General features: G+C 32.9%; 1 protein-coding gene across 12 annotated transcripts; it reads left to right on the top strand.

The window, feature by feature from the left end:
* Positions 1–2817: 2817 nt before the first annotated feature.
* Positions 2818–26778, top strand: LOC139527163 (tripartite motif-containing protein 2-like). Of its 12 annotated transcripts, none has more exons than XM_071322465.1 (4): positions 2954–3059; positions 5781–5854; positions 23912–25445; positions 25914–26778. In XM_071322465.1, exons 2-4 carry the CDS (start codon positions 5799–5801, stop codon positions 25917–25919), a joined length of 1596 nt encoding a protein of 531 aa, XP_071178566.1. In that variant the 5' UTR covers positions 2954–3059; positions 5781–5798; the 3' UTR covers positions 25920–26778. The 12 variants fall into 12 exon arrangements, with proteins under 12 accessions (XP_071178572.1, XP_071178571.1, XP_071178566.1 ...); XM_071322461.1 differs by having other exon boundaries at positions 2984–3059; positions 26095–26778; XM_071322471.1 differs by lacking the exon at positions 5781–5854 and having other exon boundaries at positions 2818–3059.
* Positions 26779–27763: the final 985 nt, after the last annotated feature.

The following is a 27763-nucleotide window of genomic DNA, read 5'->3' on the forward strand; positions in this document are numbered from 1 at the left end:
ATGATTGACCCAAAAAGGGGGACCCCCCACCCTGGTTGCTGTTTTTTTTTTTTATCTTGGCTTGCTAATCATTGCTAATCATAAGTTTTCTGTATCTTGCCTTATATTTTTTTTTTTCATTTTTGATTTTTTATTGCTTCGTTACTCAGTAAATGTCATACTCAGTTCACATGTGTACGATGTCCACAATTTTTGAAATTCCGACTCTCAATAAGGGAGCTACCATTTAATTTTTAGGGGGGGGGGGGGGGGGGGGGCTAGGATGAAAAATTTTGTCCTGCATTTTTTTTAACTGTATTCTCTGTCCTGCCTTTTTATTTTTCACTTTAATCGGTCCTGCCTTTTTTTTTTTAGTTTATCCTGACTTTTTTTTACCTAAATTGTCGTCGTGAATTTTTTGTTTGCAAGTGACACATCCTGCCTTTTTTTTACTCAAAACTCCTGTCCTGCCTATTTTTTCAAATTTCATCCAACCCCCCCAACCCCCCTAAAAATCAAATGGTAGCTCCCTAATAGTCATAACAAAATTAATAGAAATACAGGGGCGGATCCAGTCATTTTCAAAAGGGGGGTTCTAATCATTCAGTGTGTCCACATTCAAATGTATTGTTCGTCCACAAAAACAGTGATGTGGTTCTCGGCTGATATACTTTGTTCGAGTGTAGAGAAAATAAACGGATTCCAGTTTAAAAAAAGGGGTCTAGCCGTAGCAACCGCCATCCCCAAACTCTAGATCCGAAAAGTGAGATAAAACGGAAATGTGAGGCAAAAACATCATATATATTGCTAGATCATAATTTTGTTTTTATCTATAGATAAACTAATTAAAAAAAAATGTTTTTCTAAATTATTGTAATTATGTTCAGATTTTATTTTTTCCCAAGTATGTGCCTTCTTGTAATCTTTAACATATTGAAGTCAAGAAGTATTTTGTAGATGTATAGGGGCAATTTAAAGTGTACGGTGCAAACACTTTGTTTTAACTGACCCCTATCAGCCCACTCTTTGTCAAAACAACAATTTTGAAATCAGAAAATAAGATTTGAACCAATCTGATAAAAATTCGGCCATGGGCTCGCACAGGCTCGTCGGACCTCGTGATATGAACATAACAAAATCATAAATATATTTTTTGATAAAATTGCACTTAGAACTATTAACCCCTTCTCTATATATATAGTTCTAGTATTAGACTTCAGATACTTCAGCCTCTTTTTTTGTTGCTTGTCTGTTCCAAAACGTAGCTCAAATAAACAAGTCAGTTTAACTATACCACCGAGGCTTTCTAAAGAATTTACAAGACAGACAGATCATGAAAAAGAACAAAACACTAGCAATGCATAATCAAAATAAAGAGAGAAAAGAAAACTGGTGCTCTATTACAATAATGTCTAATGTGTTTAAATGATAAGGTGCGCCAATCTACGAAACAAAACTACTTGTTAACGTTCTTCATCTCAAAGTTAAACTGATACTTTCAAAATATAACGCAACTCTCAGCGCACTGCATGTTGCCAAATCATGCAGTCACAACTCAAGTCGACTCTATAATAGCAGTGACCGGTTTGAACTGAATTATTCTTGATTTGCTACAGGTCGATAACAATTAAGGTGCGCTGATGATATGGAAAAAAAACCGTTTTATATCTTACAAAGAACTAAAACATTTCTTTAAGATTAACAAAGAAGCAATGAAAACCACTGGACATATATTTTTTTTAAACACAAAGAAAAGTACTATACAACGATATAATGGTACAATATGGCATATACATTTATTTATATGTTGCTAGTCGGATATCATGAAACGTGACCACTTCTATAACTTTATTATTATACATGTAGATACATTGGTGAAATATACTTTCTTGTGTATTAAAAATGTGTTTCAAATCTTAGATAATGTAATGTTGCTTCAATTTTTGTAAAAAAAGATTGCCAAATAAATTGTTTAATAGGACATTAATAGAATAAATGCTCCATGGTTTCATCAGAAACCTTACATAAATATTCTTCATTTGAGAAACAAACAAAAACAATTTTGGTCAAAGACAAAAGACAAAACAAACATAAGAAAAACGTACAAAAAGTATACAAGTCGACTAATATTGAACTTTTCAATCACAGTAGTAATATAGTATCTTTTATCACTTTTAACGTAAATAAGAAATGATATTTAACATGTTTAAAGCCCTTAATTTTTAAGACTCCAGACTAGAATTGCCCGTTTTCCGGTTCTTTCACACAGGCACTTGTCTCGGAATCCCCCCCACCCTATATACCTTAATATAACACAACGTACTTAACTAAATTTTTTGAAAAATGTCACCCAGTTATATTAAGGTATATAGGATTTGTTTTTTCTGAGACAAGTGCCTGTGTTCTTTCAGCTTCCAGGCTAGCTCAACGAAACTATGATGAATGTCCGAGACGATATAGCCGCGAAAGCTGAAAGTGGCGGCAATAAACAACAATTAATCAATCATATAACTCCGGACCTAGAAAAGTTGAGAATGGAAATGGGGAATGTGTCAAAGAGACAACAACCCGATCAAAGACAAGATAACAACCGAAGGCCACCAGTGGGTCTTCGATGTTTGTATTTGATAGGCTGCTGGTCTTATTTTTGCCTTATTCCATCCGATTAGAGATCTCATAGTCACTTCTTGTTCATATTCTTATCTATCCTTATTCATATACTATTTGTTTTGTCATGAACATGTATGAAATATTTGCCACTGGACGTTAAATATTAAACGAATTTTTAGCAATTAGGTTATCTTCCTTGTTTACAGTCAATATGATAAGAAATCTTTCGACACTCCATCAACTATTTCAGATTTGAGGTGGTAGCATGAAAACGAAAGTTAATCAGTGACGTCATCATGTCCTTTTATAGCAGCCGACAAATCCAATCAAGCTATCGTCTGCATCAATCAATTATAGAGATAAAGGGCACATGCGCAACAATCGCTGAAGAGGTTACTGGCACTGATTGTCTAAACCCTTTGACTTTCTTCAATTTTGATATGAGTGGAAATAAAACAGAAAAATAACAGGTACGTCAGTTCATAACTTACTATCAGTTTTAATTAACCTTAAGAAAATAATAAACTATTTTATTAATCTCCTGTGAATATTTTTATCAACTTTGATTGACGTTTAACTCAAAAGGGAAGCTGCTGAAGAGAATAATGTCTTAATTTAACATTCTATTAATATATATATATATACTAGTATACGACTTACACTTTCTATATATGAATACTAATAAAAGACACCTTTGTAGATTTCGAAAAAGAGCAGGCTCATGCCTCACAAGGCAGCATTCACAGCCGAAAAGTGGATAGGGATCAATATAAGTTGTAATAACTTGTTTTCCAATCCACTATACAAAAAATATTTTTAATCTTATTACTTTATAGTTGTATTGCAAACTTTACTTGAACTTGCGATATGATCCATCAACCCCTAGAGGTATAAATGTGCATTTCATAAATAAATAAAACGATAAAAAGGTGGCAAATCAGTGGCAGATTTAGGGGTTGAATTTGGCGTACCCCACCACTCGATTGGAAAATATATTATTTCGAGTACAAGATTTCCTTAAAAAAAATATTGGCAAATCATTGATATTTTAGATTTATAATTCAAACTAATATCTTGCATGTTACTTTTGCTGTTTATCCTCAAATAATATGCCTGGAATATACTATAGAAATTTGTATTTGAACCTTCACTATAGAGTTTATTTCATGCATGTGCCCGGCCTTGAATCGTAGTATCAGTGTTGACGTAGACATAATTTTGTCTGCTTGCCATATGAACACTTTCATTGATTGAGAAAACACATGAACTTTAGAAGTAAACATTATGATATAACCTACACCCTAATAATTAATAAAAGGAATTTACAGGTTCAAGCATCTTAAATCAACACAAACTCAAAGTATTTTGTCGAGAATTTCTAGACATATGTTTTGATTTAAAACAAGTATGGACGTCCGGATAAAAGAGTATATATATAATCGGCAATTAATAATTACGAAACACTTGATTACTTCACCCCTGGCTCCCCGTAGTTTCTCAGATTCTGTCATCACTCCACCACTGTGGAGAAAAATCGGTTTCCACGGTGATAACAATATATTTAGAATCACAGTTTGTGTATACATGTGGTTTATGTTTACAGCTTCACTGTTGATTAATTACATATCTTTTGTTTATCTACATTGCTAAGGTTTTCGTCGAATTAATTTTGTACAAATAGGAACGATGATTTACAAAATAACAAAAATATTCTAAATTCCAAGTATTTTTGGATAATATTTACTTGAAATTCGAAACTCTTTTAATAAATTGGACTTACAATAAATAAATTATAAGTACAAACAAAAGAAATGGATGACAAAAATTTAAAATGTCACAACTCTAAAGTCAGGAAACGGTGACAGAAAGTTTGTGTAAATTAATGACAAAAAGGAATATAGCTCAGAAACATTTCGTCTCGCGCGTTTCTTGTCGCAGCTTGCCTCACAAACTTTTGGTCTCGATCGATACCAATGACGCTTCTCTCAAACATTTGTGTAACACGCTTCCCAAACGTTTGGACGCGAGCGATACTGATGAAGCTTTTCTCGGAAACTTAGTATAAAAAAGAGGCGAAAGATACCAAAAGGACATTCAAACCCATGATCGAGTCGAACATAAACTGATAACACCATAGTTAAAAAAAGAAAATAAGAAAAACAACAGTACACAAAACACAACACAGAAAACATAAGAAAAAGCAACATGAACCCCACCAAAACAGGGGATGATCTTAGGTGCTCAAGCTATTATATCTTGGGTTGAGCCAAACAGAAATTTTCGAATATTTTAAATAGCCAATCGACCACTTTCAAAGCAAATTAGAGTGATACATATCACATGTAAATCCCCATTTCAACCTGCTTAAATAAACCCATGCACTCCGTTCATCTCTTATAAATCTATTTATTATTCCATTATGATAAAGAATCTAGCAAATGTTACAAATGAAACAGTTATTTATTGCATTCAAACGTACACTTTATAAATAAACGTCCCAAAGAGAAGCAACAGAAAAACAATACCTCATGCATTAGCCGCTTGAACTGATTAAAACACGATTTGAATTAACCGTATTATTCCTTCCTTCCTTTTACAAATATGTTTGATACTCTTTACAGATATTAATAAGCATAAATTCTTTCGCTTGTGTGTGAATATGCATGGCGATTTGCCTAGGCAAAATAAATTGCTCCCCTTTTATATGGTAAAGAGCGCCTTTGAAAATCCAATAGCGTTTATAAATAAAGATCGATACAGTATGGGTCGAATTCTAGTAGAGTTTTGAAAAGACAAGAAACCATCGAATTTGAACCAATTTAAATTCCATGCATGAGTACTTTTTTATCTCTAGCCTTTTTCACTAACTCTGATTTCAGGAGATTAAAGCATGTCATATATATAAACTAGTATATCAATTTCAATCAAAGGACGCAGAAGATGCATGTATTTACGGATACTTGCGTTGCATGTATTATTTATGTGTACAGTGAATTGATAAACAACAGAAATTAATATGAACCCATTTTGTATGACAACCGGCAACCATCTTAGCATAAGACATTTAAGGTCATACAAGAGTGTTTCCCAATTGCTTGCGTCCATTCCGACATGTTCATCCACTTGGTATTTTCCGCTCTCATTATCCGTCTATTCATGTATATAAACAACATTTGCTTTGATTTAAACAGAAATTCGCCATCTAAGAGATGTCAAAATCTTCTCCCGTCGATTCCGAGGAAGTTCATCACCCAGAAAAATCCAGGTAAGTTGACAATCGAGTGACCGAATGATTCCAACACCCTTTACAGCCGATTGCATGGAGTTTGTAGGTAAAGGTAATATCTATGATTAGCCTGCTTGCAAAATAAACCGTGAAACCATTATTAAGTAAGGCATTTTACCCTCCTTTTGAAGTAATCTAGTCCTACAGACAGATAGATTTGTTAAATGTCGGACTAGTCTACTCTTAAAGGAGGTTAATTTACCTAACCTAATAATGACTTCAATGTTCAGCTAGCAAGCTAGCAACCAACCAACCAACCAAAGATATTACCTTTACCTACACACTCAATACAATCGACTGTAGACATCCCACCTTCCCGTAGATGAACGAATATCCACCTGTCAGGATTTCATATACCGTTCCCTCCCTCTACAGATGAACAACTATCCGTCTACCGCGAGCTCATAGAAAGACATTTGCATGGTGCTTAAAGAAGATACATTTTGGCACCAAAATTGGCTTCCACCCTATTCCATATGTTTGCAAATGTTCGCATGGCTATCACTGGCTATAGATCAATAATATATTTAGTTGACTTATAGTGCAATGATGTATTCAGTCAAATAGTATAAAAGTGTGTGGAATATTAGGACCACCGATCGAAAATGAGAGTTAATATCCTACATAGGAGCATACATTGTGCATTGATGACACAGGTCATAGTAATTGTTGTAGTCCACAAAAGGTATCCGATTATACCCCCTGTCACGCCTTTGTACCGGGTGATCCCTATATCATACATTTCACGTAGACAAACGGACGGGTGGGAGACGTCCATTTCACCATGATGTATTTCTATACCCAAATCGACCATTGGTGTTGTTGTTTGTGTATCAGCCTATGCCCTGGCTTTAGTCACTTAAAGACGCTGCATGATAATAGACTTAACACAAATAAACATTAAAATATACTTAAACCAATTTTAAATGTAAAATAAAGGAAGCATACCCATTACACTTGAATGTGATCAGACTGAGATAATGCATACAGGATGCTTTTAACTGTAGATAACTAATCAAAGTTAGTATCTTTCAAATTTATTTTCAGACTATAGATGAGTCATTTCGTCAGGATAAGACGTGTTGCTATGTTACTAATAGAACTGTTGTCTAACGTTTTGTAAAATGCATGTATATATGTAATATATGTATATGAAAATTAACAACTTGTAATAATTTCAAAATCATGACGGAGCTACTAACTCCGCAGCGTGGAGGGTAAGTTCTTATAAAACCAAACTTTTATCCCTCGTGGTTTTCTAAATCACCTTTAATGGTACATTTGTAATTTGGTTTACTTTTGCAATACATGTACTTGCCTTTAATTTTATTTGGCAACACAAATTTGTTTTGATTTAAGTTCTAACTTATATTTGTCGAATCAAATCCGATGTGCTTTATATGTAAAATCTGGAGAGAAAAATATTGAAAAGTGGTCTTCTTCCATACAGCGGACAACATTTCAGAAGAATTTCAGAATGAGAACAGTTCTGACAATACATTGAATTGTACAATATGGGAAAGAGAAAAAGATAAAGTTGACAGTGGCTTTTTATGAATATTAATGAAGGAGAACTGATATAGTTGGAAATTAATGATTTGTCAATTTTGTGATTTTCGTTTAGTGAGCAAAAAACACAATTAACCTTTTCTTGATTGACAACACATGTACAAGTTTGGGCCGTTTTTTTGTATGTGCAATCGCATTCGATGTTGGACTATGAGCAAAAAAAAAATCGAAAAAGCGTAATATTTTTTTTTTTAATTTGAAATGTTAGATACTGTAAGCCCTGACTGCGACTGCAATGGTTAAAAAAGCTGTGATAGTCGCAAAAGTGCTTAGTCTTATACATCACTTGTGTAAGATTCTATAGATGTCAGAACGTTCCTAATCGGCCTCTAATTATTCGTGATTGCATCTCCCCGCTGTGATGATTATTTATAGACACCTCAAGATATACACATTTCTTCAACTATTGTGATCTTTGAATGCTCCTGTCGATTCTGGTAAAATAGTTCCTGGACATTTCACTCCTAAAACATGGCAGCAGCTGTGATTCATCCGCGGTCGTCTGCTGACTAACGATTCAGATCTTGCCAAGTTTTCGTATTTCATGATTTTTGTTAAAAGTTTTGTATGAAATTTGTTGGAATAACTTATTTAAATGGATGACACTGATATAATTCAAAAGATTGGAAAGAAACGGTAAGAAATATATCTTTAACATCTGGAAGAAGTATACTGTAGGTAAAAATAGTTTGTAAAGTAAAAGCAGATGTTGATCATTGTACGCAAGGTTGTTGAATTAGATAAAGAAATTATCTCCTTAGGAACAATACTAAATGAAATGAGAAAGAAGTTAAATTCTGAAGCGCAATAAACATTACTTGGTTTGTTTATTTAAAAACTACGGAAAGTGTAATTACAGTTAAAGTTTAATTACAGGGCCAATTGGTGCATTCTGGTTCATTTTGTTCGTTCCCACTGTATTACAACATATACAAGATAACATGGCACCTCTTTACCTATTAACACATTAAATGTAATTGGATATACTGCATTGTAATGCTTAATCCAAAATAAAGGTCAGATTCCTGATCCCTCTTCGAAACTATTGATAGCTTTGATTTTGAATTACCCATTTAAAATATCATGGTGCTAATTTGATACGACTAGTCGGGCTAACGCCTTCAGGGGACATCTAAAAAAATCTTCTGTTTCTGGGTCAGCATAAGTAGATATACTCTAGAAATATAAGAAAATAGAAATAAAGATTGTTTTAGATTAAAATTGATTCATTGACTTTCAGTTTTTCTGTGTGTCTGTTTTGCATGATAAATCCACCAAACTCTTTGATGTAGTTCGCGGAACTTTTATTGTATTAAATTCAAACTGCATAATGTCGTATTGGAGGAGTTTTCCTGGGTATTGGATTAACCAACTGTATTCACGTCGTTCGGGTTTCATTTCTTGATTCGAATTAAAATAATTGCTTATAGTTTAAGATTTTTTGCCAATCTCTACTAATACTAAAAGTCTTCATTGTTGAAAGTAGCAAGTTTTCACTGACCCCTCTTTTGAATAGTAAAGTGACTCAATTTGAGATGTATAGTCATGGTAGTAGGTGGTTTCATGTCATTAGGTTGGAATTTCGGAGGAATTTACACAAATTACTTAACAACTTAAAAGCATAAGGTATTCAGACTTCAACCAGCTGTAATTTACTGTACATGAATAGATAAGATACTTAAGAAGATAAAAATAGCTTAAAACACATCTAACGTTTTATCCATCAGCGCCATCAATTTCAACAATACACTAATACCATAACTCACGCACACTTCTGCCTGTACGTGATTGTACGGTGCATATACATGACTAGGAGAAAAGGGGGGATAGTATATTGTAAATGCACTTTGGTCAAGATAATAGAAATTTGAAATTAAGTGAAAACTATTATAAAAAAAACTAGGATAACATGTAAAGACGCGTTATTTGGTCACATAAAGACAAAACATATTTGATTTTTTAAATGGTGCTAATATAAAAGGTGATAGGACGTGTCACATTTTCAAGCTTGAAAATATGTGGAAAGGGGGGGGAAAACTTCAAGAAATATATGATAGGGTCAATACAGTTACTTGTCAAATGAAAAGCCCTGTAACTTTCTTGGTGTTAACGCTGTATTTTATCAACAAATTCGCCCCCTTTTTGACACTTTGGAATTACACTTTTCCAATACTGCACACACGAAACCCTACCAATATGGAAAAATGGTTGCATTTTGACCTACGAAATTTTAAATCTCAACTATATGAAAAGGGTGGATAACAGAACGGCACCCTAGTATCAATTTTAAAGCATTGAAGAGCCTCCGGTTGTGATGCGACTGTTGCAAACTATGTATTTGCTATCTCACCTGACACATGTTATATATCGAATTTAAAAAAAAACATGATTTAGGAAGCAAGATGGATATCTTAAGCTAGTGGTTAAGAAATTATCATGGAGAGGTTTTTTTTAAAGGTTCTTCTTGAATTCCATAGAATAAACATCTAAACATGTTGATTTTTGCTGTTTTTGTAACGCCCCTTGGAACATAACTGAATCCTTACACCGGCCTCGGATTTAATGTCTCCTTTCCGACCAGGTGTGGCTGCGTATTTGTACACCCTACTAAAGGACGACATCAAAAGATCGATGTAGGATAAAAAAAAACTTAAATCAAATAGTTTAGGGGTGGGGGGTCAACATTGCTGCAAGTTTTGTTAATCTAAAATCGATTTTCCATATATCCCTATTGGTCAATCAATTTTTCCCAAATTAAGTTAAGGGGGGGTCAGTGAAAACTATGTGAAATAAGTTTTTTTTATCCTTCATTGAACTTTTGATGTCGTCCCTAAACTGTAGCACTTTTTAGATTTAGTTTTGAATTTGAAAAAAAAAATCAATGTGACTGTATTTCTAAATTCTTGTCAATCCTTTGGGGGTCACTGTGTACTTAAAACATCTCGCACATCTCCGATACACAAAATATAGTGCATTGATCATAACATTCTATAAATTCTATCCACGAACATTTCTAGAAATTTATCGATGTAATATATGCTCAGATATTCAAGGCACAAAATAATCATGATAATGTTGCACTTGTTAAGAAAATTATTTAATCTTTGGTGCTAAAATCTAGTATCTGTTCTAAAAATATAAATGATGTCATTGTTAAAGTCATCTTTATAAATTGGAGTTATCTTCCTTTTTCTAGAATTGCTGTTAAATAAACAACAACCAATGCAATACTTAATTTTACTCCCCTATGATAAATTGAAGCAAACTTTATCCTTCAGTGCTTACAAGCACTTTGATTATAGTTTGTTAGTAGGTTGTGCTACTTAAACACTGTCCCTGGTAAGAAGAGGGTTTGGTCCGTGATTTTGTTTAACCCTGCCGTATTCTTTATGTACCTGATCCATGTCAGGATCATTCAATTCACGAGTTGTTGTTTATTGCTGTATATCATTTGATTTTCATTCGTTGATTTTTATATATAACAGACTTTGGTTTTCTCGTTTGAATTGTGTTACATTTTGCCATGTAACATGTGTAAGAAGTTGTAATCGGTTTTGCTCATTTTAAAAGACCATAATGTGACATGTAGTTGCCTGCTTACATTTAATTCATTTGGTCTCTGGTGGATAGTTACCCCATAGCCAGCTTAATCTGTGACACATCTCCTTATTTTATAAAATACTTTATAAAATAAAAACATTTGGTAGACATGAGGTTCTGGATAGGGAAGGGGTCTTCAATTCTGTATTATTTTATCATTTTAAGCCATTTTTCTCTATTCTTGATAAACTTTACCTGTTATTATCAACTCTATATTTTTTTGGCCCTTTAATTTGCACAGTTGGCCTATTTCCCTCTTTCTCATCTACACCCGCCATCAGACATGCCACATGGTAGACACAATTACATCACAACTAGCCATATATAATTGTCTCATTGGCACTAATACCACATCTTCTTATATTTATGTAACAGTGACCAGACATATTACGCTGACCGTGGATATTTTTCATACATGTACTTACTTGTCTGGCACCGAGTTTCCAAACAAATGGATACGAAATCAGATTACGTTATAGAAATAATAAGTGCAAATTGTTCTGATTATCTCGTGTCTCTAGTTCTGCGTGCAACACCAAGATAATTGGAATTAATTAAGAATATGCAATCAGCATCATTATCTCGATCGAATACATCAGTGGATATCAAACTGATGATATTATAATTCAAATTTGTTTGCTCAATGTTGTTTCGGCTAAATCGGTAACATTATTTCCCCAACTTAATTTTCAAAGCAATGACATTATTTTTATTAAAAAATTAAGATCTCTATCAACTGAGTATCCCTTACTCAAATATCTACTGCAGAATGAGATACTTTCTTGGTTCTATTTTCACTTTTTGTTTCCGTATTAATAAACTTTATATCATATTCTTTTAATATTAAATCGACCTCATTGCACTCAATGCCTCTTACCTTAATTATATCCTACATTGCTCATATTATCAATTTATTATTTGTGTATTACTTATAATATTGTGTATTTCACTAATGTTTATATAATCATTGTATGATGTTTTTGTATCTTGCCCGACAAGGGCCCATGATTGGTTTAATAAAATAATGTCTAATGTCTACTTGCCATAGTGAATCCCTCCATATACTTGCCACTTAACTTAATTGAAACAAAAATTAGTCATTGTTCTTAGGTACAGTTACACGTATAAGAACTTAAGAAGAGACAAAAATATAATCAAAACATAGAAATATTATTATACTCCTTCTTATTAGCAATCAGTTACCTACATAGATATACCTATCCTTACGAGTGATTCAACTTCTTCGTTACTAGCAGGGTAAATGAACTTGATTTATTACATGCCAAATCAATCTTTCATCTCGACTTATTGTCGACCCTTTACGTAAATGAGAAGGTGCGTGAAAGTTCTTTCTTGAAATAGAAAATTGTATTAACATAAAACAAGTATATATACAGCCGATCTCAGTTTTATAAACACATATAGAATACTTGTTTCCAAGTATTGTGTACCTTCTTTTATTTCAAATACCAGTAAGAGGTAATTATCATGATTATGTTTTCTGAACTTATGTTTAATAATCTTAAAGATAAACGTGAAAATTCAAAAATTTAAGTTCATAATATGATGTCTGCTAACACATATACTTTAAGCATATGATGGTACCAGCAGCAAACTGAAACTAAGTTGCCTTGATTTGGTTTTACAGCAAAATTCATATCTTCGATTTTCTAAAAAAAAACACCACGTTAAACATGTTAAAGTACCTTGTTCTTTCCATGCTTCTGATTTTTGGTACTGAGCTACTAGATGAATACAATTGTATACGTATATAGCTAGTTTTTTACACTGGTAATCATTAACAATCTAGATTTGTTCTATGATATTTCACTTATATAGCTTTCAGATTTTTTACATGCGCAGAACCAGGTATTAAAAAACACTTTGATTTCACCTTTAAAATGTATATTGTGGAGGATATGGCTTTATCCTAACTTCCGTCGATTCACTCGTGTTAAAAATCACATTAACATCAAGAAATAAACCATTTCGTGAAGAAAACAAATCCTTTTAAACACTCGCCCTTCTTTCTAGATCCGCAAGAATTATATTTTAGAATATTTCCTCTGGATCTGCTGAAAGACTACTGTCATACAAGTCATATATTTTTTGGTAAAATTTACTTCCAGCATGCACATGTACATTTATAAGTCTCCTACCGACGAAGTCGAAGGAGACTGTAAGTTTGCACTCTGTCTGTCTGTCCATCCGTCAGTCTGGAAAATCAGTTTTCCAGACTTTTTGATTTGTTTTTTTTCTCTCGATTTTCACGAATTTAGTTGTTCTTCTTGTTCAGTTAAAGCCCTTTTTCTAGAATTAAATTAGGAGGAAATACTAATTAATTAATAGATTTCTGTTGTTTTTTTTTTTTTTTTAACTTTCCCTAGAATAAATTTTTAATGAAATACTTATTAATTACTAGATCTTTGTTCAAAGGGAAATAACTCAATTTTTAAAAGACATTGTATTAAGATAAATGATATTTTGGATTTTTTTCCTTTTCTTTAGTGAATTTTTTGAAGAATTTAGTGGTATATGTGTTGGTTATTTTATGTAGTTTACACCATGACAAGTTATAGATCAAGTTAGAAATTTGTTCCATTACAACGAATGTTAAACCGGTAGAGGACTATGTACTCACAGAATGCTTGTTTAACAATGTTTAATGTAAACTTGCACAGATATTTGCCGTAAAGTTGTGTAAAATATGCAAAGTTATCTTCCTTATTTTGTAAACAAAGTTGCATTATGCTTAAACTAAAATCTGATTGGCTACTCTAAATTAAGTTTCATTTAGATTTTTAGAAACACATAGGAGGCTATTTAATTCATTAAAGTTTCTTTGACCGTTATAATATTCACTGTCTACTTCGTCAAAGATAATGAAATGACAAAAGTGACGCCATAGCTTAAACCATGAACACGTGTTGCATATTTTCATTAATAGGTTGGTGTGCTGAAGTTTAATTTATGTACATGTACATGTAGAAATAAAATGTTCGGATACCAAACTAATTTTCACTTCATTATAAAGTTGCAAATTATAAAAATATTTAGACTAAGAGTAAACAGCAATGTTAATAGCTTACCGCATTCTTTTTATAATTTCCACATATTGTTTCAATTTTGAACATCTGACAAATTACAAATTATAACGATTACATAATATAATAATTAGGCTTTGGAAATTGTCTGCAAATTATTCATAAATCAATTAATTAACACGGTTACTCATTGATGAGTACCTATTGCGTATTACTTACAGATTCCACAATGTTGTGTAGTATATTCTGGCATAAACTAGTTGTAACACAGTTATGATATAGTCGGTGATTTGAGGACGAGGTATATTAGACGTGGGTAGCTATGTAACCCCTCCGTGATGATAATCTATACCGAATCATATCTAACGCCTTGTGACGAACTATTCTTTCGAAGTATATAAACAACATTTGTGCTCGTTCTTGCAGTTTGTAAACAATATAATTTTGTTGTTGCTTAGAAAGCCATGGTTGAGTAAAAATGACAAAAATATTTCTTGAATGGTAAGGTCTAAAACTATTTGCTTTGTGTCAAATGCTTTGGCTTGTTATGACTTTTGCTTCATGCAGCTTTTATGCCTGAAATTCAAACTGCGCACTTATTTCTGAAGATAGAAACTGCGCACTTAAATTTGAAGAACAATTACAACGGAAAATATAATTTAAATCTACCGAAACAAGGATACACACTCGTATTATAAATGTGCAAAGTTTGCATTAATCATGCTTTTACATATATGTGGTATCTTCAAAAATTAATTAACAAAATGGATGCTACCTTGTCAGTTGAAAAAAGGAGAACATAAACGCTTCGTGGCGCAGTATAGAGTGAACCACATCTTATTCGGACGCTGTAATTAAAATTGGTTGGATTTGTCCTTATAGCAAAAGTTTTAAATTTCTTTCCAAAATTTCATTAGAAAGATAAAACGATACGCAAATGTAGATTTAGGAGCTTGATACAAAGTTTCCATCAAAACTGCTGTGACGTTAAAGTTTGTGTTGATGCAGGATTTTCTTGATGGTTAAGTTTGCAACAGTAATCTCTTTTGGGATTTTTTTTTAATTCGATGGCTTGCTGTCTCATGGACGTATATATACCTAATTTTAATTTACTCATAGAAGCTATTCTGATAAAAGTTTGTGTAGTGACATCAGATAAAAAAATTGTAAAACAAAAATGAGATAGAACATGTGAATACTGATTACATGTATTTTAATTTTAATCGTTTACTTTGTCGCTTTCTCAATTGTCCATTTATGTAAATATATATTGTTAAAAAAAATCTTCTTCCAAGGGGAAAATGAATGTACATTAGCACCATATTTGATTGCTTTGGAATTTTGCACTGCAATGATTTGTTTACTTGTAAACTCATCTGTTTGTGTCATAGCTGTTACCATCTAACATGTAAGATATCAACAATTCGAAGGAGGAAGTGAAAGGGCAATGATTTATAGTACTTTGTATTTCTGGCATTGTTTTGACAGATTGCTACTGCTGAATAATAGAATTTGTTGGGAGTTTCCTGATCGTGATGTTTATTTTTCAATTAGTATGACATCATATATACACGGTATTATATATAAGTTGATATACAATAAACATTTTTATATTCAATAGTATATATAAAATATATACTAGTTGGTGAACGGTAGATCTAAATATTTTTATACAATATAGGAAATTACTGTAAACACTAAGTTTTAAGTTTCGTTATTTTATAAATGATTTCCGACGATGTCTATTGATAGAACATATTAGTTTATCTAATTAAGTAATTATTGATTGATTGTTGGTTGCCTTACGCCGCATTAGCACAAAAGTCTATATCGCGGCGAGTTATATAATTAAAGAGAGTTTTCTAAAAATGATAAAAGAAAATAATAAAGAAATGACAATTACCAACAGAAACTCAAAGTCCTTTTTCAAATGTCTGCAAAATAGTCCTTTTTCATCATGTTGTCGTAATTGTAAATAGAAATAAGAGACTTCACCTCTGACTACTAAAACATTTTTGTTTACTAAAATTAAAAGAAACGGAGTTAATTTGTTCTAAAAAACAATATTTACTTTGAAAGCATCTGTAAAACTAGAAAACCAACTCTTTACTTCTGGCTATTTCTTTTATCGAGGTTCAATATGCAAGTTGTAATTTAAATACAAAATTATCCACTTAAAGTCTTTAACCCCCCCTTTCGTGAATGCTAACGAAGTACTTTTGCATCACCTATTTCATTTTTTTGATTCGAGAGATTTTAGGGGTTTACATTGAGATGACATGGATTTTGCCATAATTATATTTCCACTGTACACATTTGTATCCGGAATATGTCCGTGGAGGGTTACTGTGTCTTCATGTAAACAGTTACCCTTTAAACTAACTTTAAGCATCAGCGTCAACGTGTCGATTTAGTACAATGCTAGGTTAAAAACAAGTCATACATGTATCTGATTAAGAATAAAAATTGAATGCTTCTTTCTGTAACTTTATTGGGGTGTAAAAGCGTTGACCGAAGTACAAATGTGCTCACGGTCAACGCTTTTAATTTACAACCCTATGAAGTTACAAAAAGAAGCATTCAATACTTATAATTACATTTTTTTTAGCTTGGATCATGAAAACACGAATTTTATTAATTTTTTATTTAATTCACCTGTGCAGTTTATTGTGGGAACTCATGTTATCATGAATGATAAGTTTTATTGGGTAATGCAATTGCTTAAGGAAAAACACGTGATGGGCAGTTAGCCAATCAGAATAACGTATTATAATGAAACATACAATTAACGTAATTATTTCATGATAAAGTTCTCATACTGAATATGCTTTTGATATGTCACTTGACGTACGTTATACAACTAATCCATGGTCATCATTATAATTTACATATCTTTCTTTTGGTTTTGATTTTATTTCGTAGACCAAATTCAATATGTAGTTTTGATAAAACAATGTCGGTGCCTCAACCCTTCACTATGTATGGAGTGTAATTTTAGTATAGCAAATTTTGTTTACATCAAAAGACAGATGACACATTCATTGTCATGATTGTGTGACAAGAATCCGCATGTCTGAAGATTGGCTTGGATACAGGAATAAACTAAGTTGAAACGAAACATCTGTTTAATTCACACCTTGAACTTTACGTTATGTAATAACACATAAGTTTTATATTATAGAATCATCAATGTATGGCATGTATGGAGGAATATTCAAGAGAAAAACAAATATTCTTTGTTTTTATACGACCGCAAAAATTGAAAATGTTTTGGTCGTACATTGGTATCACGTTGGCGTCGTCGTCGTCGTCGTCGTCGTCGTCCGAATACTTTTAATTTTCGCACTCTAACTTAAGTAAAAGTGAATAGAAATCTATGAAATTTAACGGTTTATGACCACAAAAGGAAGGTTTGGATTGATTTTGGGAGTTTTGGTCCCAATATTTTAGGAATTAGGGGCCAACAAGGGCCAACATAGGCATTTTCTTGGTTTTCGCACTATAACTTTAGTTTAAGTAAATATAAATCTATGAAATTTTGACACAAGGTTTATGACCACAAAAGGAAGGTTGGGATTGATTTTGGGAATTGAGATCCCAACAGTTTAGGAATAAGGGGCCCAAAGGGTCCAAAATTGAACTTTGTTTGATTTCATCAAAAATTGAATTATTGGGGTTCTTTGATATGCCGAATCTAACTGAATATGTAGATTCTTAATATTTGGTCCCGTTTTCAAATTGGTCTACATTAAGGTCCAAAGGGTCCAAAATTAAACTTAGTTTGATTTTAACAAAAATTGAATTCTTTGGCTTTTTTGATATGCTGAATCTAAAAATGTACTTAGATTTTTGATTATTGGCCCAGTTTTCAAGTTGGTCCAAGTCAGGGTCCAAAATGAAACTGTTTGATTTCATCAAAAATTGAATAGTTGGGGTTCTTTGATATGCCAAATCTAACTGTGTTTGTAGATTCTTAATTTTTGGTCCCGTTTTCAAATTAGTCTACTTTAAAGTCAAAAGGGTCCAAAATTAAACTAAGTTTTATTTTAACAAAAATTGAATTCTTTGGCTTTTTTGATATGCTGAATCTAAACATGTACTTAGATTTTTGATTATGGGACAGTTTTCGAGTTGGGTCAAATCAGGATCCAAAAATATTATATTAAGTATTGTGCAATAGCAAGAAATTTTCAATTGTACAGTATTCAGCAATAGCAAGAAATCTTCAATTGCACAGTATTGTGCAATAGCAAGAAATTTTCAATTGCACAGTATTGTGCAATATATAGCAAATATTTTCAATTGCACAGTATTGCGCAATAGCAAGAAAAATCTAATTGCACAATATTGTGCAATAGCAAGAAATTTTCAATTGGAGTTATCTTTCTTTGTCCAGAATAGTAGTTGAATCAACTTAAATCATTGTTTTATACAATATACAATGTATATTCACTTTTACTACCAACTGATAAATTAAAACAATCTTTACCATTCAGTGATAACAAGCACTTTTTTACATTTTAATATGTATTTAAATAAGTAGTTATTGTTGCAAACTCCATTAGGAATTTGAATTGAGATCAGTTTTGGAAAAAGGGAAAGGGGGATGTGAAAAAAATGGGGGGGGGGGGGGTTTAAATTTTTCTCATTTCAGAATTCATAAATAAAAAAAAAAATTTCTTCAAACATTTTTTTGAGAGGATTAATATTCAACAGCATAGTGAATTGCTGACAGGCAAAACAAAAGTTCCTTAGACCACATTCATTCTGTGTCAGAAACCTATGCTGTGTCAACTATTTAATCACAATCCAAATTTAGAGCTGAATCCAGCTTGAATGTTGTGTCCATACTTGCCCCAACCGTTCAGGGTTCAACCTCTGCGGTCGTATAAAGCTGCGCCCTGCGGAGCATCTGGTTAAAGGTCTATAGTATAAATATTCTTCTTAACTCTTGCACTTTAAAGTAACGAGGACAGAAATACCCCCTTTAATCTTTTGATCAGTATATCTCGCGTCCATCTTTGAAGCTCTAAGGTTGTGCATTAATCAGGAAATAACAAAGCCCTTATCAATCTGATTTGCTAAGAAAAGATGAAAGGTTATCTCAGATAAGCAGAGTTGAACGGAAACTGCTGAGGAATATCTTGCATGAACAACAGGTGCTGGCTTTTGCAGGTAGACAGCATTTCCTATAATTATTGTTTAAGTTGAGGAAATAACAAGAAGTGAAACATGATTAATTATAAAAAAAAGCTTATTACTTGGACTGCCTTTTAAACATGCTTTGTTTATCATGTAGAGCTTTTTGAGACATGACAAGACTTGTATCGTTCTCACCTAATACAGACCTTTATTGAGAGAACAACAGGTGCTGGCTTTTGCAGGTAGACAGCATTTTCTTTAATTATTGTTTAAGTTGAGGAAATAACAGGAAGTGAAACATTATTAATTATAAAAAAGCTTCTTACTTTGACTGTCTTTTAAACATGCTTTATTTATCTTGGGGTTCGTGTTGTTTATTCTTTAGTTTTCTATGTTGTGTCATGTGTACTATTGTTTGTCTGTTTGTCTTTTTTCAGTTTTAGCCATGGCGTTGTCAGTTTATTTTAGATTTCTGAGTTTGACTGTCCCTTTGGTATCTTTCGTCACTCTTTTATAGGGAAGATATTAAAAAATTCTCCCTTTTCACATACTAGAGGATAATCTTCGTCCAAGGTTTCAAACCAAGGGTTAACTGGGATACAGAGCTACAATTAATGCTCATCATTAAAATTCTCTCGTCCGGCAGTAAAACCTTTGCTAAAATGACACATCTCTTTGGCTTTAATTTTGCGGGGCGTAGAAATAGGCAGTCACGAATTTGGGGTGTAAAATGCCAGGCCTCGTGTAGATTGCCACGCTCACTGTACATTCAAGAACTTTTACAAGACACACACTAAGTGTCAATAGGTGCTGTTTTACAAGGATTCACTATTCTGCCTCTACCAAATATACCTTCTATTTCCAGTAGAATTCCAAGTAGGTCCACCCTTTCTTTTCGATCTACCTTGCAAAACCAACCTGTTGTTTTCGTCCTCAATATGCATACCAAATTTGCCGCGGACATTAAGCAAACAACACAATATCAATCAATCCATCTAAGTGGTAAACTTTTTCTTGTACATTTCTGGTAGTTGGTCCTCTCTTGTTGTCACGTGCTCTGTGGCTTTCATTTTGATTGCTTTGTGATAGTTTTCTGCTTTGGTTGAAATTGAATCAAACGACTAAAAGTACCACTACAATGTCTTCCCTGTAGCTGTTTATTTAATACTCCCTTTTCGACAACTTCAATGATAGTATTAAAGCATAAAATGTATTTTAGTATTAAGCCAAATTTAAAAAAATAAACTTGTTATTTTGCATATTACCACTAATTTAATATAAAATAAGAAAGAAAGAAAATATCTTGACATAGGAATTACGCAAGACAAAACATTCTGATTTAGCCCAATGGCAACAAACAATACATAGATATTGCAAAAAAGTAAAAATCATAAAAATTATGACGTATGGAAGTACATTTGATTAATACTAGCTATCTTGTATCAAGGATGTCTTAGATTACGCTGTCGGTGTTTCTACCTTGTCTTATCTTAAAGTATAACAGACTGCAATATTCTATACCTGGATTCGTCAATGCATTATTTTGCGTCAGGGCATGACAATCAAGTTCTCTACCCTTGTTTTATCTGGAAGTCTGAACGTCTGTACCACCAGAAAGTGTGCTTTTTTCTGCAGACTACAGTGTTATTTTTTTTTTGAAAGACCATGATGTTTCATCAAACCATTGCGGTATAAATACTTGATAATACCATGATGAAAGTTGTGTCTTGCTATTTTAAAACATTCAAGTGAAATAGATTGGACTGAAAGTTACATTTCGAAAATTCAAACCATCGCCATGGAAAAGTTTTATCGTACCGGAATGGCGGTTCAGCTTCCGGTTTTAAATAGGCCTCCGGTTTTAAATAAGTCATCATTTGTCAGGTATGTTATTTATGATAAGTCTTGTGAAGAAATTCGACCCGTTGTCTTATTGTGACTTCAAAATGAAGAACAGCAATAAAAGCGCTGATCCATAGCTTTTGTGTGTGTCTAGTAAAAATAATTATATTTGCTTTATTTTATTTTTTCTGAGCTATGTAAGGTGTCAAAGCAAAGAAATAAAATAGCCTTTCAAGACATCATAATTATTTAGACTAAAGTGTGTCTTGATCTAACTGATACACCGTCTCCTTTCTTGTTCTTTTCGATAACATGTCTATGAGGTAGTATTCTCAACTTTAACCTAAAGTGGGACAGACGGACAGACAGACGAACGCACAGACCAACAAAATATAATGCCCCTAGTTGGGACCTAAAAAAATCAGTTGCCCTAGCATATTTTTTATAATCCAACGTGTATTAATTGTGGTTCAAGACACGGGCCAATGGTTGATTTTTTTTGTGTATTGCAAATAAGCAAATGCAAATTGAAGTGTTCAAGGTATGAGTATTTGTGGACAAAGGGAGATGTCAGGTACGCGTCGTGCACAGCAACGAAACGACACCAATAAGAAACTACACTAAGTCTATTTTTAAGTGTAAAGATTCCATAACCAGCAGACCATGTTAAAGAACCAACATCATGATACTAACCGTAACGACATAAGCCATAATCAGTTAACCATACAATTTTAATGTACTGTACTAGTACAATTTATATATATGAATTGCTTAAATTGTAGAAATATACCTTTTTTATATTATGTACTTAAAATATGAAAGATGTTGAGTCCTTAGGAAACGGGTTTTAAAAAAATGGATTTTTTTGTGAAAATTAATTTTGTTCTGTCTCATTTTTCTTACGAAAACTTACATAATATGCTACAAACTCTATAACCATAAAAAGTCGTTAGCAGTGTTGGCTACGGGTATTTGTTTTTTTCAGTGGTTCTATAACGTTTCGATGTAGCAGAAAACGCTGGCAATTATTTTTTGATAATTTTGATTTGTTTTGTTTTGTATTGTGCATTGCTTTCACTGTACATCTGTATATACCCACAATGAGCATGCATGTTCTACATAATAATTCCTCTGAAGTACAATTATAATTCCCTTTTAACCATCCTCCCACTTAAATGCATATCGTCTGAATTTAAACTGTTTCATAAACATGTACTAATTTGAGCCTCTAAAAGTGGATTTGATTTTGAAGCTGATCTTAAACCTTTTTTTGTTGGGGTTTTATGTGTTCTTGTGATCAGATCAAATTAACCGAATAGAGTTGAAATTATCAATTGAATTAAGTTTAATTAAATTCAAATTTATATTTAAAGTCGATATTAGTAAACAGACTACACAACACAAGCTTCAATGAGCTTGATTTGCAAAAACAAATATTCCAACATATCTTTTAAAGACCATGCAATGCACAATACATGCGTAAGTCACAACTAATCGCTAAGACAAGCTTTCTTTACCAGAAAGCATAAACAGTAACCAGAAAGTATTAGTTTACTGCTTCAAGTGAACAGATATATTGTGTAAACACAACACAATGATGTTTTATCCTTTTAGGTACTCTGAACATACTGCTAATTGTAACGAAACGTTTCATGAGTATTACTGGTATTTTACATTTTTAAACATGATAATTTTATATATCGAAAATGGTGTACTCATCAGGATCAGGGTAATACAAAAATCACTGTATTTCATGATTTGTTTACATGTTTCTGACCATACTATATAAATAAAAAATCTGGCATGAGTGCCAATGAGACAACTCTCCATCCAAGTCACAATGTATAAAAAGGTAATAATCATAGGTCAAAGTACGGCCTTCAACACGGAGCCTTGACTCACACTGAACAGAAGCTGTAAAAGACAGTCAACAGATTGATCAGGGTTTCCGACCACTTACAGTACCACAATTAATTATAATCAGTTAAAAAGATTATTTTTTTATGTACTAGTACAATATATATAAATTGCTTAAATTGTAAAATATTATAACTTTGTTCATTTTTGTATCTTAATTTTGAAAGAGTCCTTAGACAAATGGTTTTAAAAATTTCACAATTGCTGAACTCATTTAGGGATCAGGTTTATACAAACTACGAACAGCAAGCTATAAAAGATCCCAAAATGACTAGTGTAAAACAATTCAAATAGGAAAACCAATACACATTTGTTTCTTTCCTTTCTGATTAAACCATTTCTTCTTATTCACAGTTGGATGGCGTAATCACATTCTTTGGCAAAATGTCAAGAACATTCATACATAAGCCAATCTTGTAATGAAGCATCGTCCTCGACGAGATTGTATATGTATACACACTTACATTGTAAATGAATTAATCAATGGCATCTAAAGATACAGAGATACACATTTTTAACATTATTATTAATTTTTCATTATGTTGAAAGACGAAAATTATATTCAATCCTATGTTTTTAATAGACAAGAGGCAAAGGGACAAATATATTAGAATAAATATGTTCTTTTGTCCAACTAAGCTTAAATTTTGCTTTAAATCTGCTTCACATACATGCTTTATCGAAGTAGTGAAACTTCCATTACCATAAACACCTTTCTGATACAATGGCTTATCTCCCTTATCCATTTTTATATGCAAATTTGGCAACACTCTGGATATTATGATAGGAAAAATCAAAATATATATCAAAACAACCTAGAAATGAGTTACGTATTTGGCCGAAATATGAGTCAACCTCTTGTAGGAGTTGTAATGGCTTGTTATAAAACAGAAAAGTAATTATAGTTTATGTTCTTTTTCAGGTATAGAAGAAGATTAGAAAGAGAACGTTACCATACGACATCAATTGATTACAACACTCTGAACAATATGGCGAATACCACTACGTCATCGGCATCTCCATCCTCTACAACCGGCGGAACCGGAAACAAGCTAGCGCAAGAAATACAAGATGAATTCCTCGTTTGTAAAATATGTCTGGAGGTGTATAAAAATCCAAAATGTTTGGACTGTCTTCATACATTTTGTGAGGCTTGTATTGATAATCACGTCATGTCCGAATGTACGTACAAAAAGTATAGCGATTACAGGGAGTTTACCTGTCCACTTTGTAGGAAAAGGACCCAATTACCGCTAGGTGGAGTGAAGAAGCTTCCAGATAATTTCCTTGTTTCCGGTCTTTCAGAAGTGGTTGGACGACAAAAACCTTCCAAATTCCCGTTCTGCGATATTTGCAAATTAGTCAATCATAAACATAGAGAAGCAACATCCAAATGTTTAGATTGTAATAAATTGTTATGCAAGGCGTGCGTAGAATTACATAAGGCAACAAAAGTTACAAAGGGTCATAGCATATTTGATGTAGAAATTGAAAAAGATATCGAATGCAAAGAGCATTCCGAAGAAGTAGTTCGATTTTATTGTGAGCCATGTGAAACATGCATTTGCGTTCTCTGCACGTTCAACGAGCACAAAGATCATGAAATAACCCAATTTTCGGAGGCAGTGATTAAATACAAGGAGACGATTCAAGAGTTGTTAGACAATTGTAAATCAAAGATCAATGGATACGACGTCCAACTTGTAGCATTATCGAAATGTGATACTGTCATTAAAGCAGCTGAACAAAGTATACGTGACTCGGCTATTCAGTATATCAGCGACATAAGAGCAAAAGAAAAACAACTGATTGATGATCTTCACGAGACTTATGGTAGTGACGTCATGGACTATGTTTCGAAGCGTGCTGATATGCAGATCAACGTCGATAGTTTGAAAAGTACTTGTAATTTGACCGAACTCGTTCTGAAAGGTAAAGACATTGAACTGCTTTTGTTGAAAAAGCAAGTCCAGGAGAAACTCTCTTCTTTATCAGATATTGAGTTAAGGGATCTACCACTCACTGTAAATAAACAAATTGCATTTGTCCCTGGAGTTATGAACTTTGGAGAACTTTGCGAAAGCGATAAGCCTATTGGAACCGTCAATACACCAAGACCGGTTGTATCTAACACGCCACAAAATACAGTGCCACCTAAATTTACTACATCAATAAGTTCACAAACTGATGAACCTCCAGCAAAAGAAGAACCTTCTATTACTGCTACTTATGTACAGACCGACCAAGGACCTGGAAACGGCAGTGATAAGTCAGTGGGAACAGATATTGTAGAAGTCATGGAAAAAGCAGTAAATACAAGATCACGAAGCCTGCAAGGATCAACATCACAAATGCAACGTGTTGCGTCTGAAGAGAACGGAAGCGGAAATGACATCATTGCAGATGGAGCAGCACAGCGACGCCAGCGGAGAAGACGGGAACGACCAAAAATAGAGGTATCTGATAAACCTACAACTTATGCTTCAACTTTCACAATGGAGACACCATCTCGAGGCTCCACAATTAGTTATAGTAGTAGCATTGATGAAAATTAGCATAAGTTAAAGGTCAATATGCTTGGATAAATGCACACTGGAATATGCTACACGGCTGCCAGCTCTGTACTTATGCTTGCTAACCAAAACAATTTTCTATTTATAATTTGTGATGATTTAACCTAATAGTTTATGGAATGTGAATCTTTAAGCGTGCAACTATTTAATATAATTTTGGATTATAAACATCATATTTCTCTCCAGAGTTCTGGATATAAACGATTGCTTACATCTGGCGCTGGCTGGTTAAACTAACGCTGCACTGCTTTCTAACTTTGATGCCTGTTTTAGTAGAAGTTTTGTTTACACTAGTGATTTTTCTCTGGCTATTTTCTGTTTGCTTTAATAATGAAATGCACTATTTTTCAGACTTGATTAAAAGCTCAGCGATGGAGTTCATGTATATTAGTTAGACTGTTGGTGAAGATAAGTGATAGAGCTTTGGATGAAGTATATATACATGTTGCCATGACAATTCGTTTCATTATTAGTAACCATGACTACAAGACGCCTATCTCAGATTACTTACAAACCGTTTGATATTTTTCAGTCGAAAGGAGAGTCAAAAAGTTCCTGTGTTATTGCATAAACCAAGAATTATCTACTCCAGACGTAAGTTTCGGAGGGAACGTTTCGGATGATCTATACAAGTATATCCACAACATACAAACATAATATTGAGGAGAAAGCATATTTAATATGGATGGAATAATATTAGATGATGACAATCATGACAATATTGATTTTAGATTTCAGGAAAGTAAAATTCCTTGAAATGGATATTTAAGGATCTTACATTCTGCTTTCGTTGCTAAAGATGACACATTAAACTTTATGACACACTTTCATCCTTCCTCAAACTGTTATCGTTATTACGCGCATGCGTCTATCACTATTATAATGTTATGCTGTAGTTGTAATGTTATCAGTGGATGTAGAAATTTATCAACATAGTTAGAATCTGCTTCAAACAGCATATTGTGATATTGTGACATTACATATATAGTATTATTTATTTATTTATTTAGACATATCCGCGTATCGACTAGATTCTTACATTAGAATGAATGAGAAGTTGTGATAGTTGACATGCAGTTCCAGTTAATATGGGACCAAACTGTATGCCAAGGAATCTTGGGTAAAAAAAATATGGCGGAATATTTATTATATCCAACATTCATAACAATGTACATATAATCATATGCCAAAATTAAATTAAACTGTAGTTAAATTTCGTATCTCTTTATGCAGAAATATGCCAGCATTAACATGCTTATTTAGTTAGAAACTAGTCGGTCAGTTTAGATCGCGTTCACCTCACCTAAGGGGTATACACAGCTACTTTTGCATAGGTACTATTTTTGTACAAAAAATCTATAGTACTGGAAATTTACTTTTAATATTCAGTACTATTTTGTTACTTTAAAGTTATTGTAATATTTAGGTACATGTATTTTACAGTACTTGATTTGTACTTGAAATTTAAGTACTACAGATTTGTTGTTACACGGTTACATTTTCAGCATTTTGAGAGTTTGTCTGTTTCAAATCTCAGAAAGTTATGATGCTCAAACACGAAATACTGTGATCATTGTTGGTATAATTGTTGTACCAATATTTTAAGTACAAATCAAGTACTGGTAAAATTAAAGTACTCAAAAATTGCAATGATTTTTAAGTAAAGAAATAATACTAAATATATAAAGTAAATTTCCAGTACTACAGATTTTAAGTACAGAAATAGTACATATATGCAAAAGTAGCTGTGTAGCGTGAACTGTTGCTATCGTTTGGTGTCTGCCGTCACTCCGTCATTTGGCGTCTGCCTCATCTATATGAATGGCAGCTTAAGAATAGTTGTTCATGTCTTTTATTCACTCATTTTAGTTTTAGATGGTGTTTTTATTCATCAATGCTATTTCCTAAGGAAATGCTTGCAATCCAGTGCAGTTGCAGTCACTATCTTTTCAGGTAGTTTAGCGGAGAATTATTCTCCCAGGATAGGAGACGTGCACTATCTTTTTTTGCATTAATAAAAATATATCTGCTGTGGAGCTAATTTTCACATTTTACTAACCTTCAATTATAGAATGGTTCTCTCGAATCACTGAATGTTGTCCCCCGCTCAACGAGTTGCTAGGGATATGGAAGTTATCGGGCATCCGTCCGTGCGTCTGTCCGACCACGCGTCCTTGTGAGCACTTTCACATGTAAATTCT

Source organism: Mytilus edulis, chromosome 6, assembly GCF_963676685.1.
Source record: "Mytilus edulis chromosome 6, xbMytEdul2.2, whole genome shotgun sequence".
NCBI classification, from domain to species: Eukaryota; Metazoa; Mollusca; class Bivalvia; order Mytilida; family Mytilidae; genus Mytilus; species Mytilus edulis.

Bases quoted from the DNA above. Each gene is read 5' to 3' on its own strand.
- LOC139527163 (XM_071322459.1), top strand. From the start codon at position 21,029: ATGGAAAAGTTTTATCGTACCGGAATGGCGGTTCAGCTTCCGGTTTTA. The intron at 21,115-23,911 runs GTATGTTATTTA...GTTCTTTTTCAG, and splicing joins AATAAGTCATCATTTGTCAG to GTATAGAAGAAGATTAGAAA. The intron at 25,446-26,094 runs GTATCTGATAAA...GATATTTTTCAG, and splicing joins GGGAACGACCAAAAATAGAG to TCGAAAGGAGAGTCAAAAAG.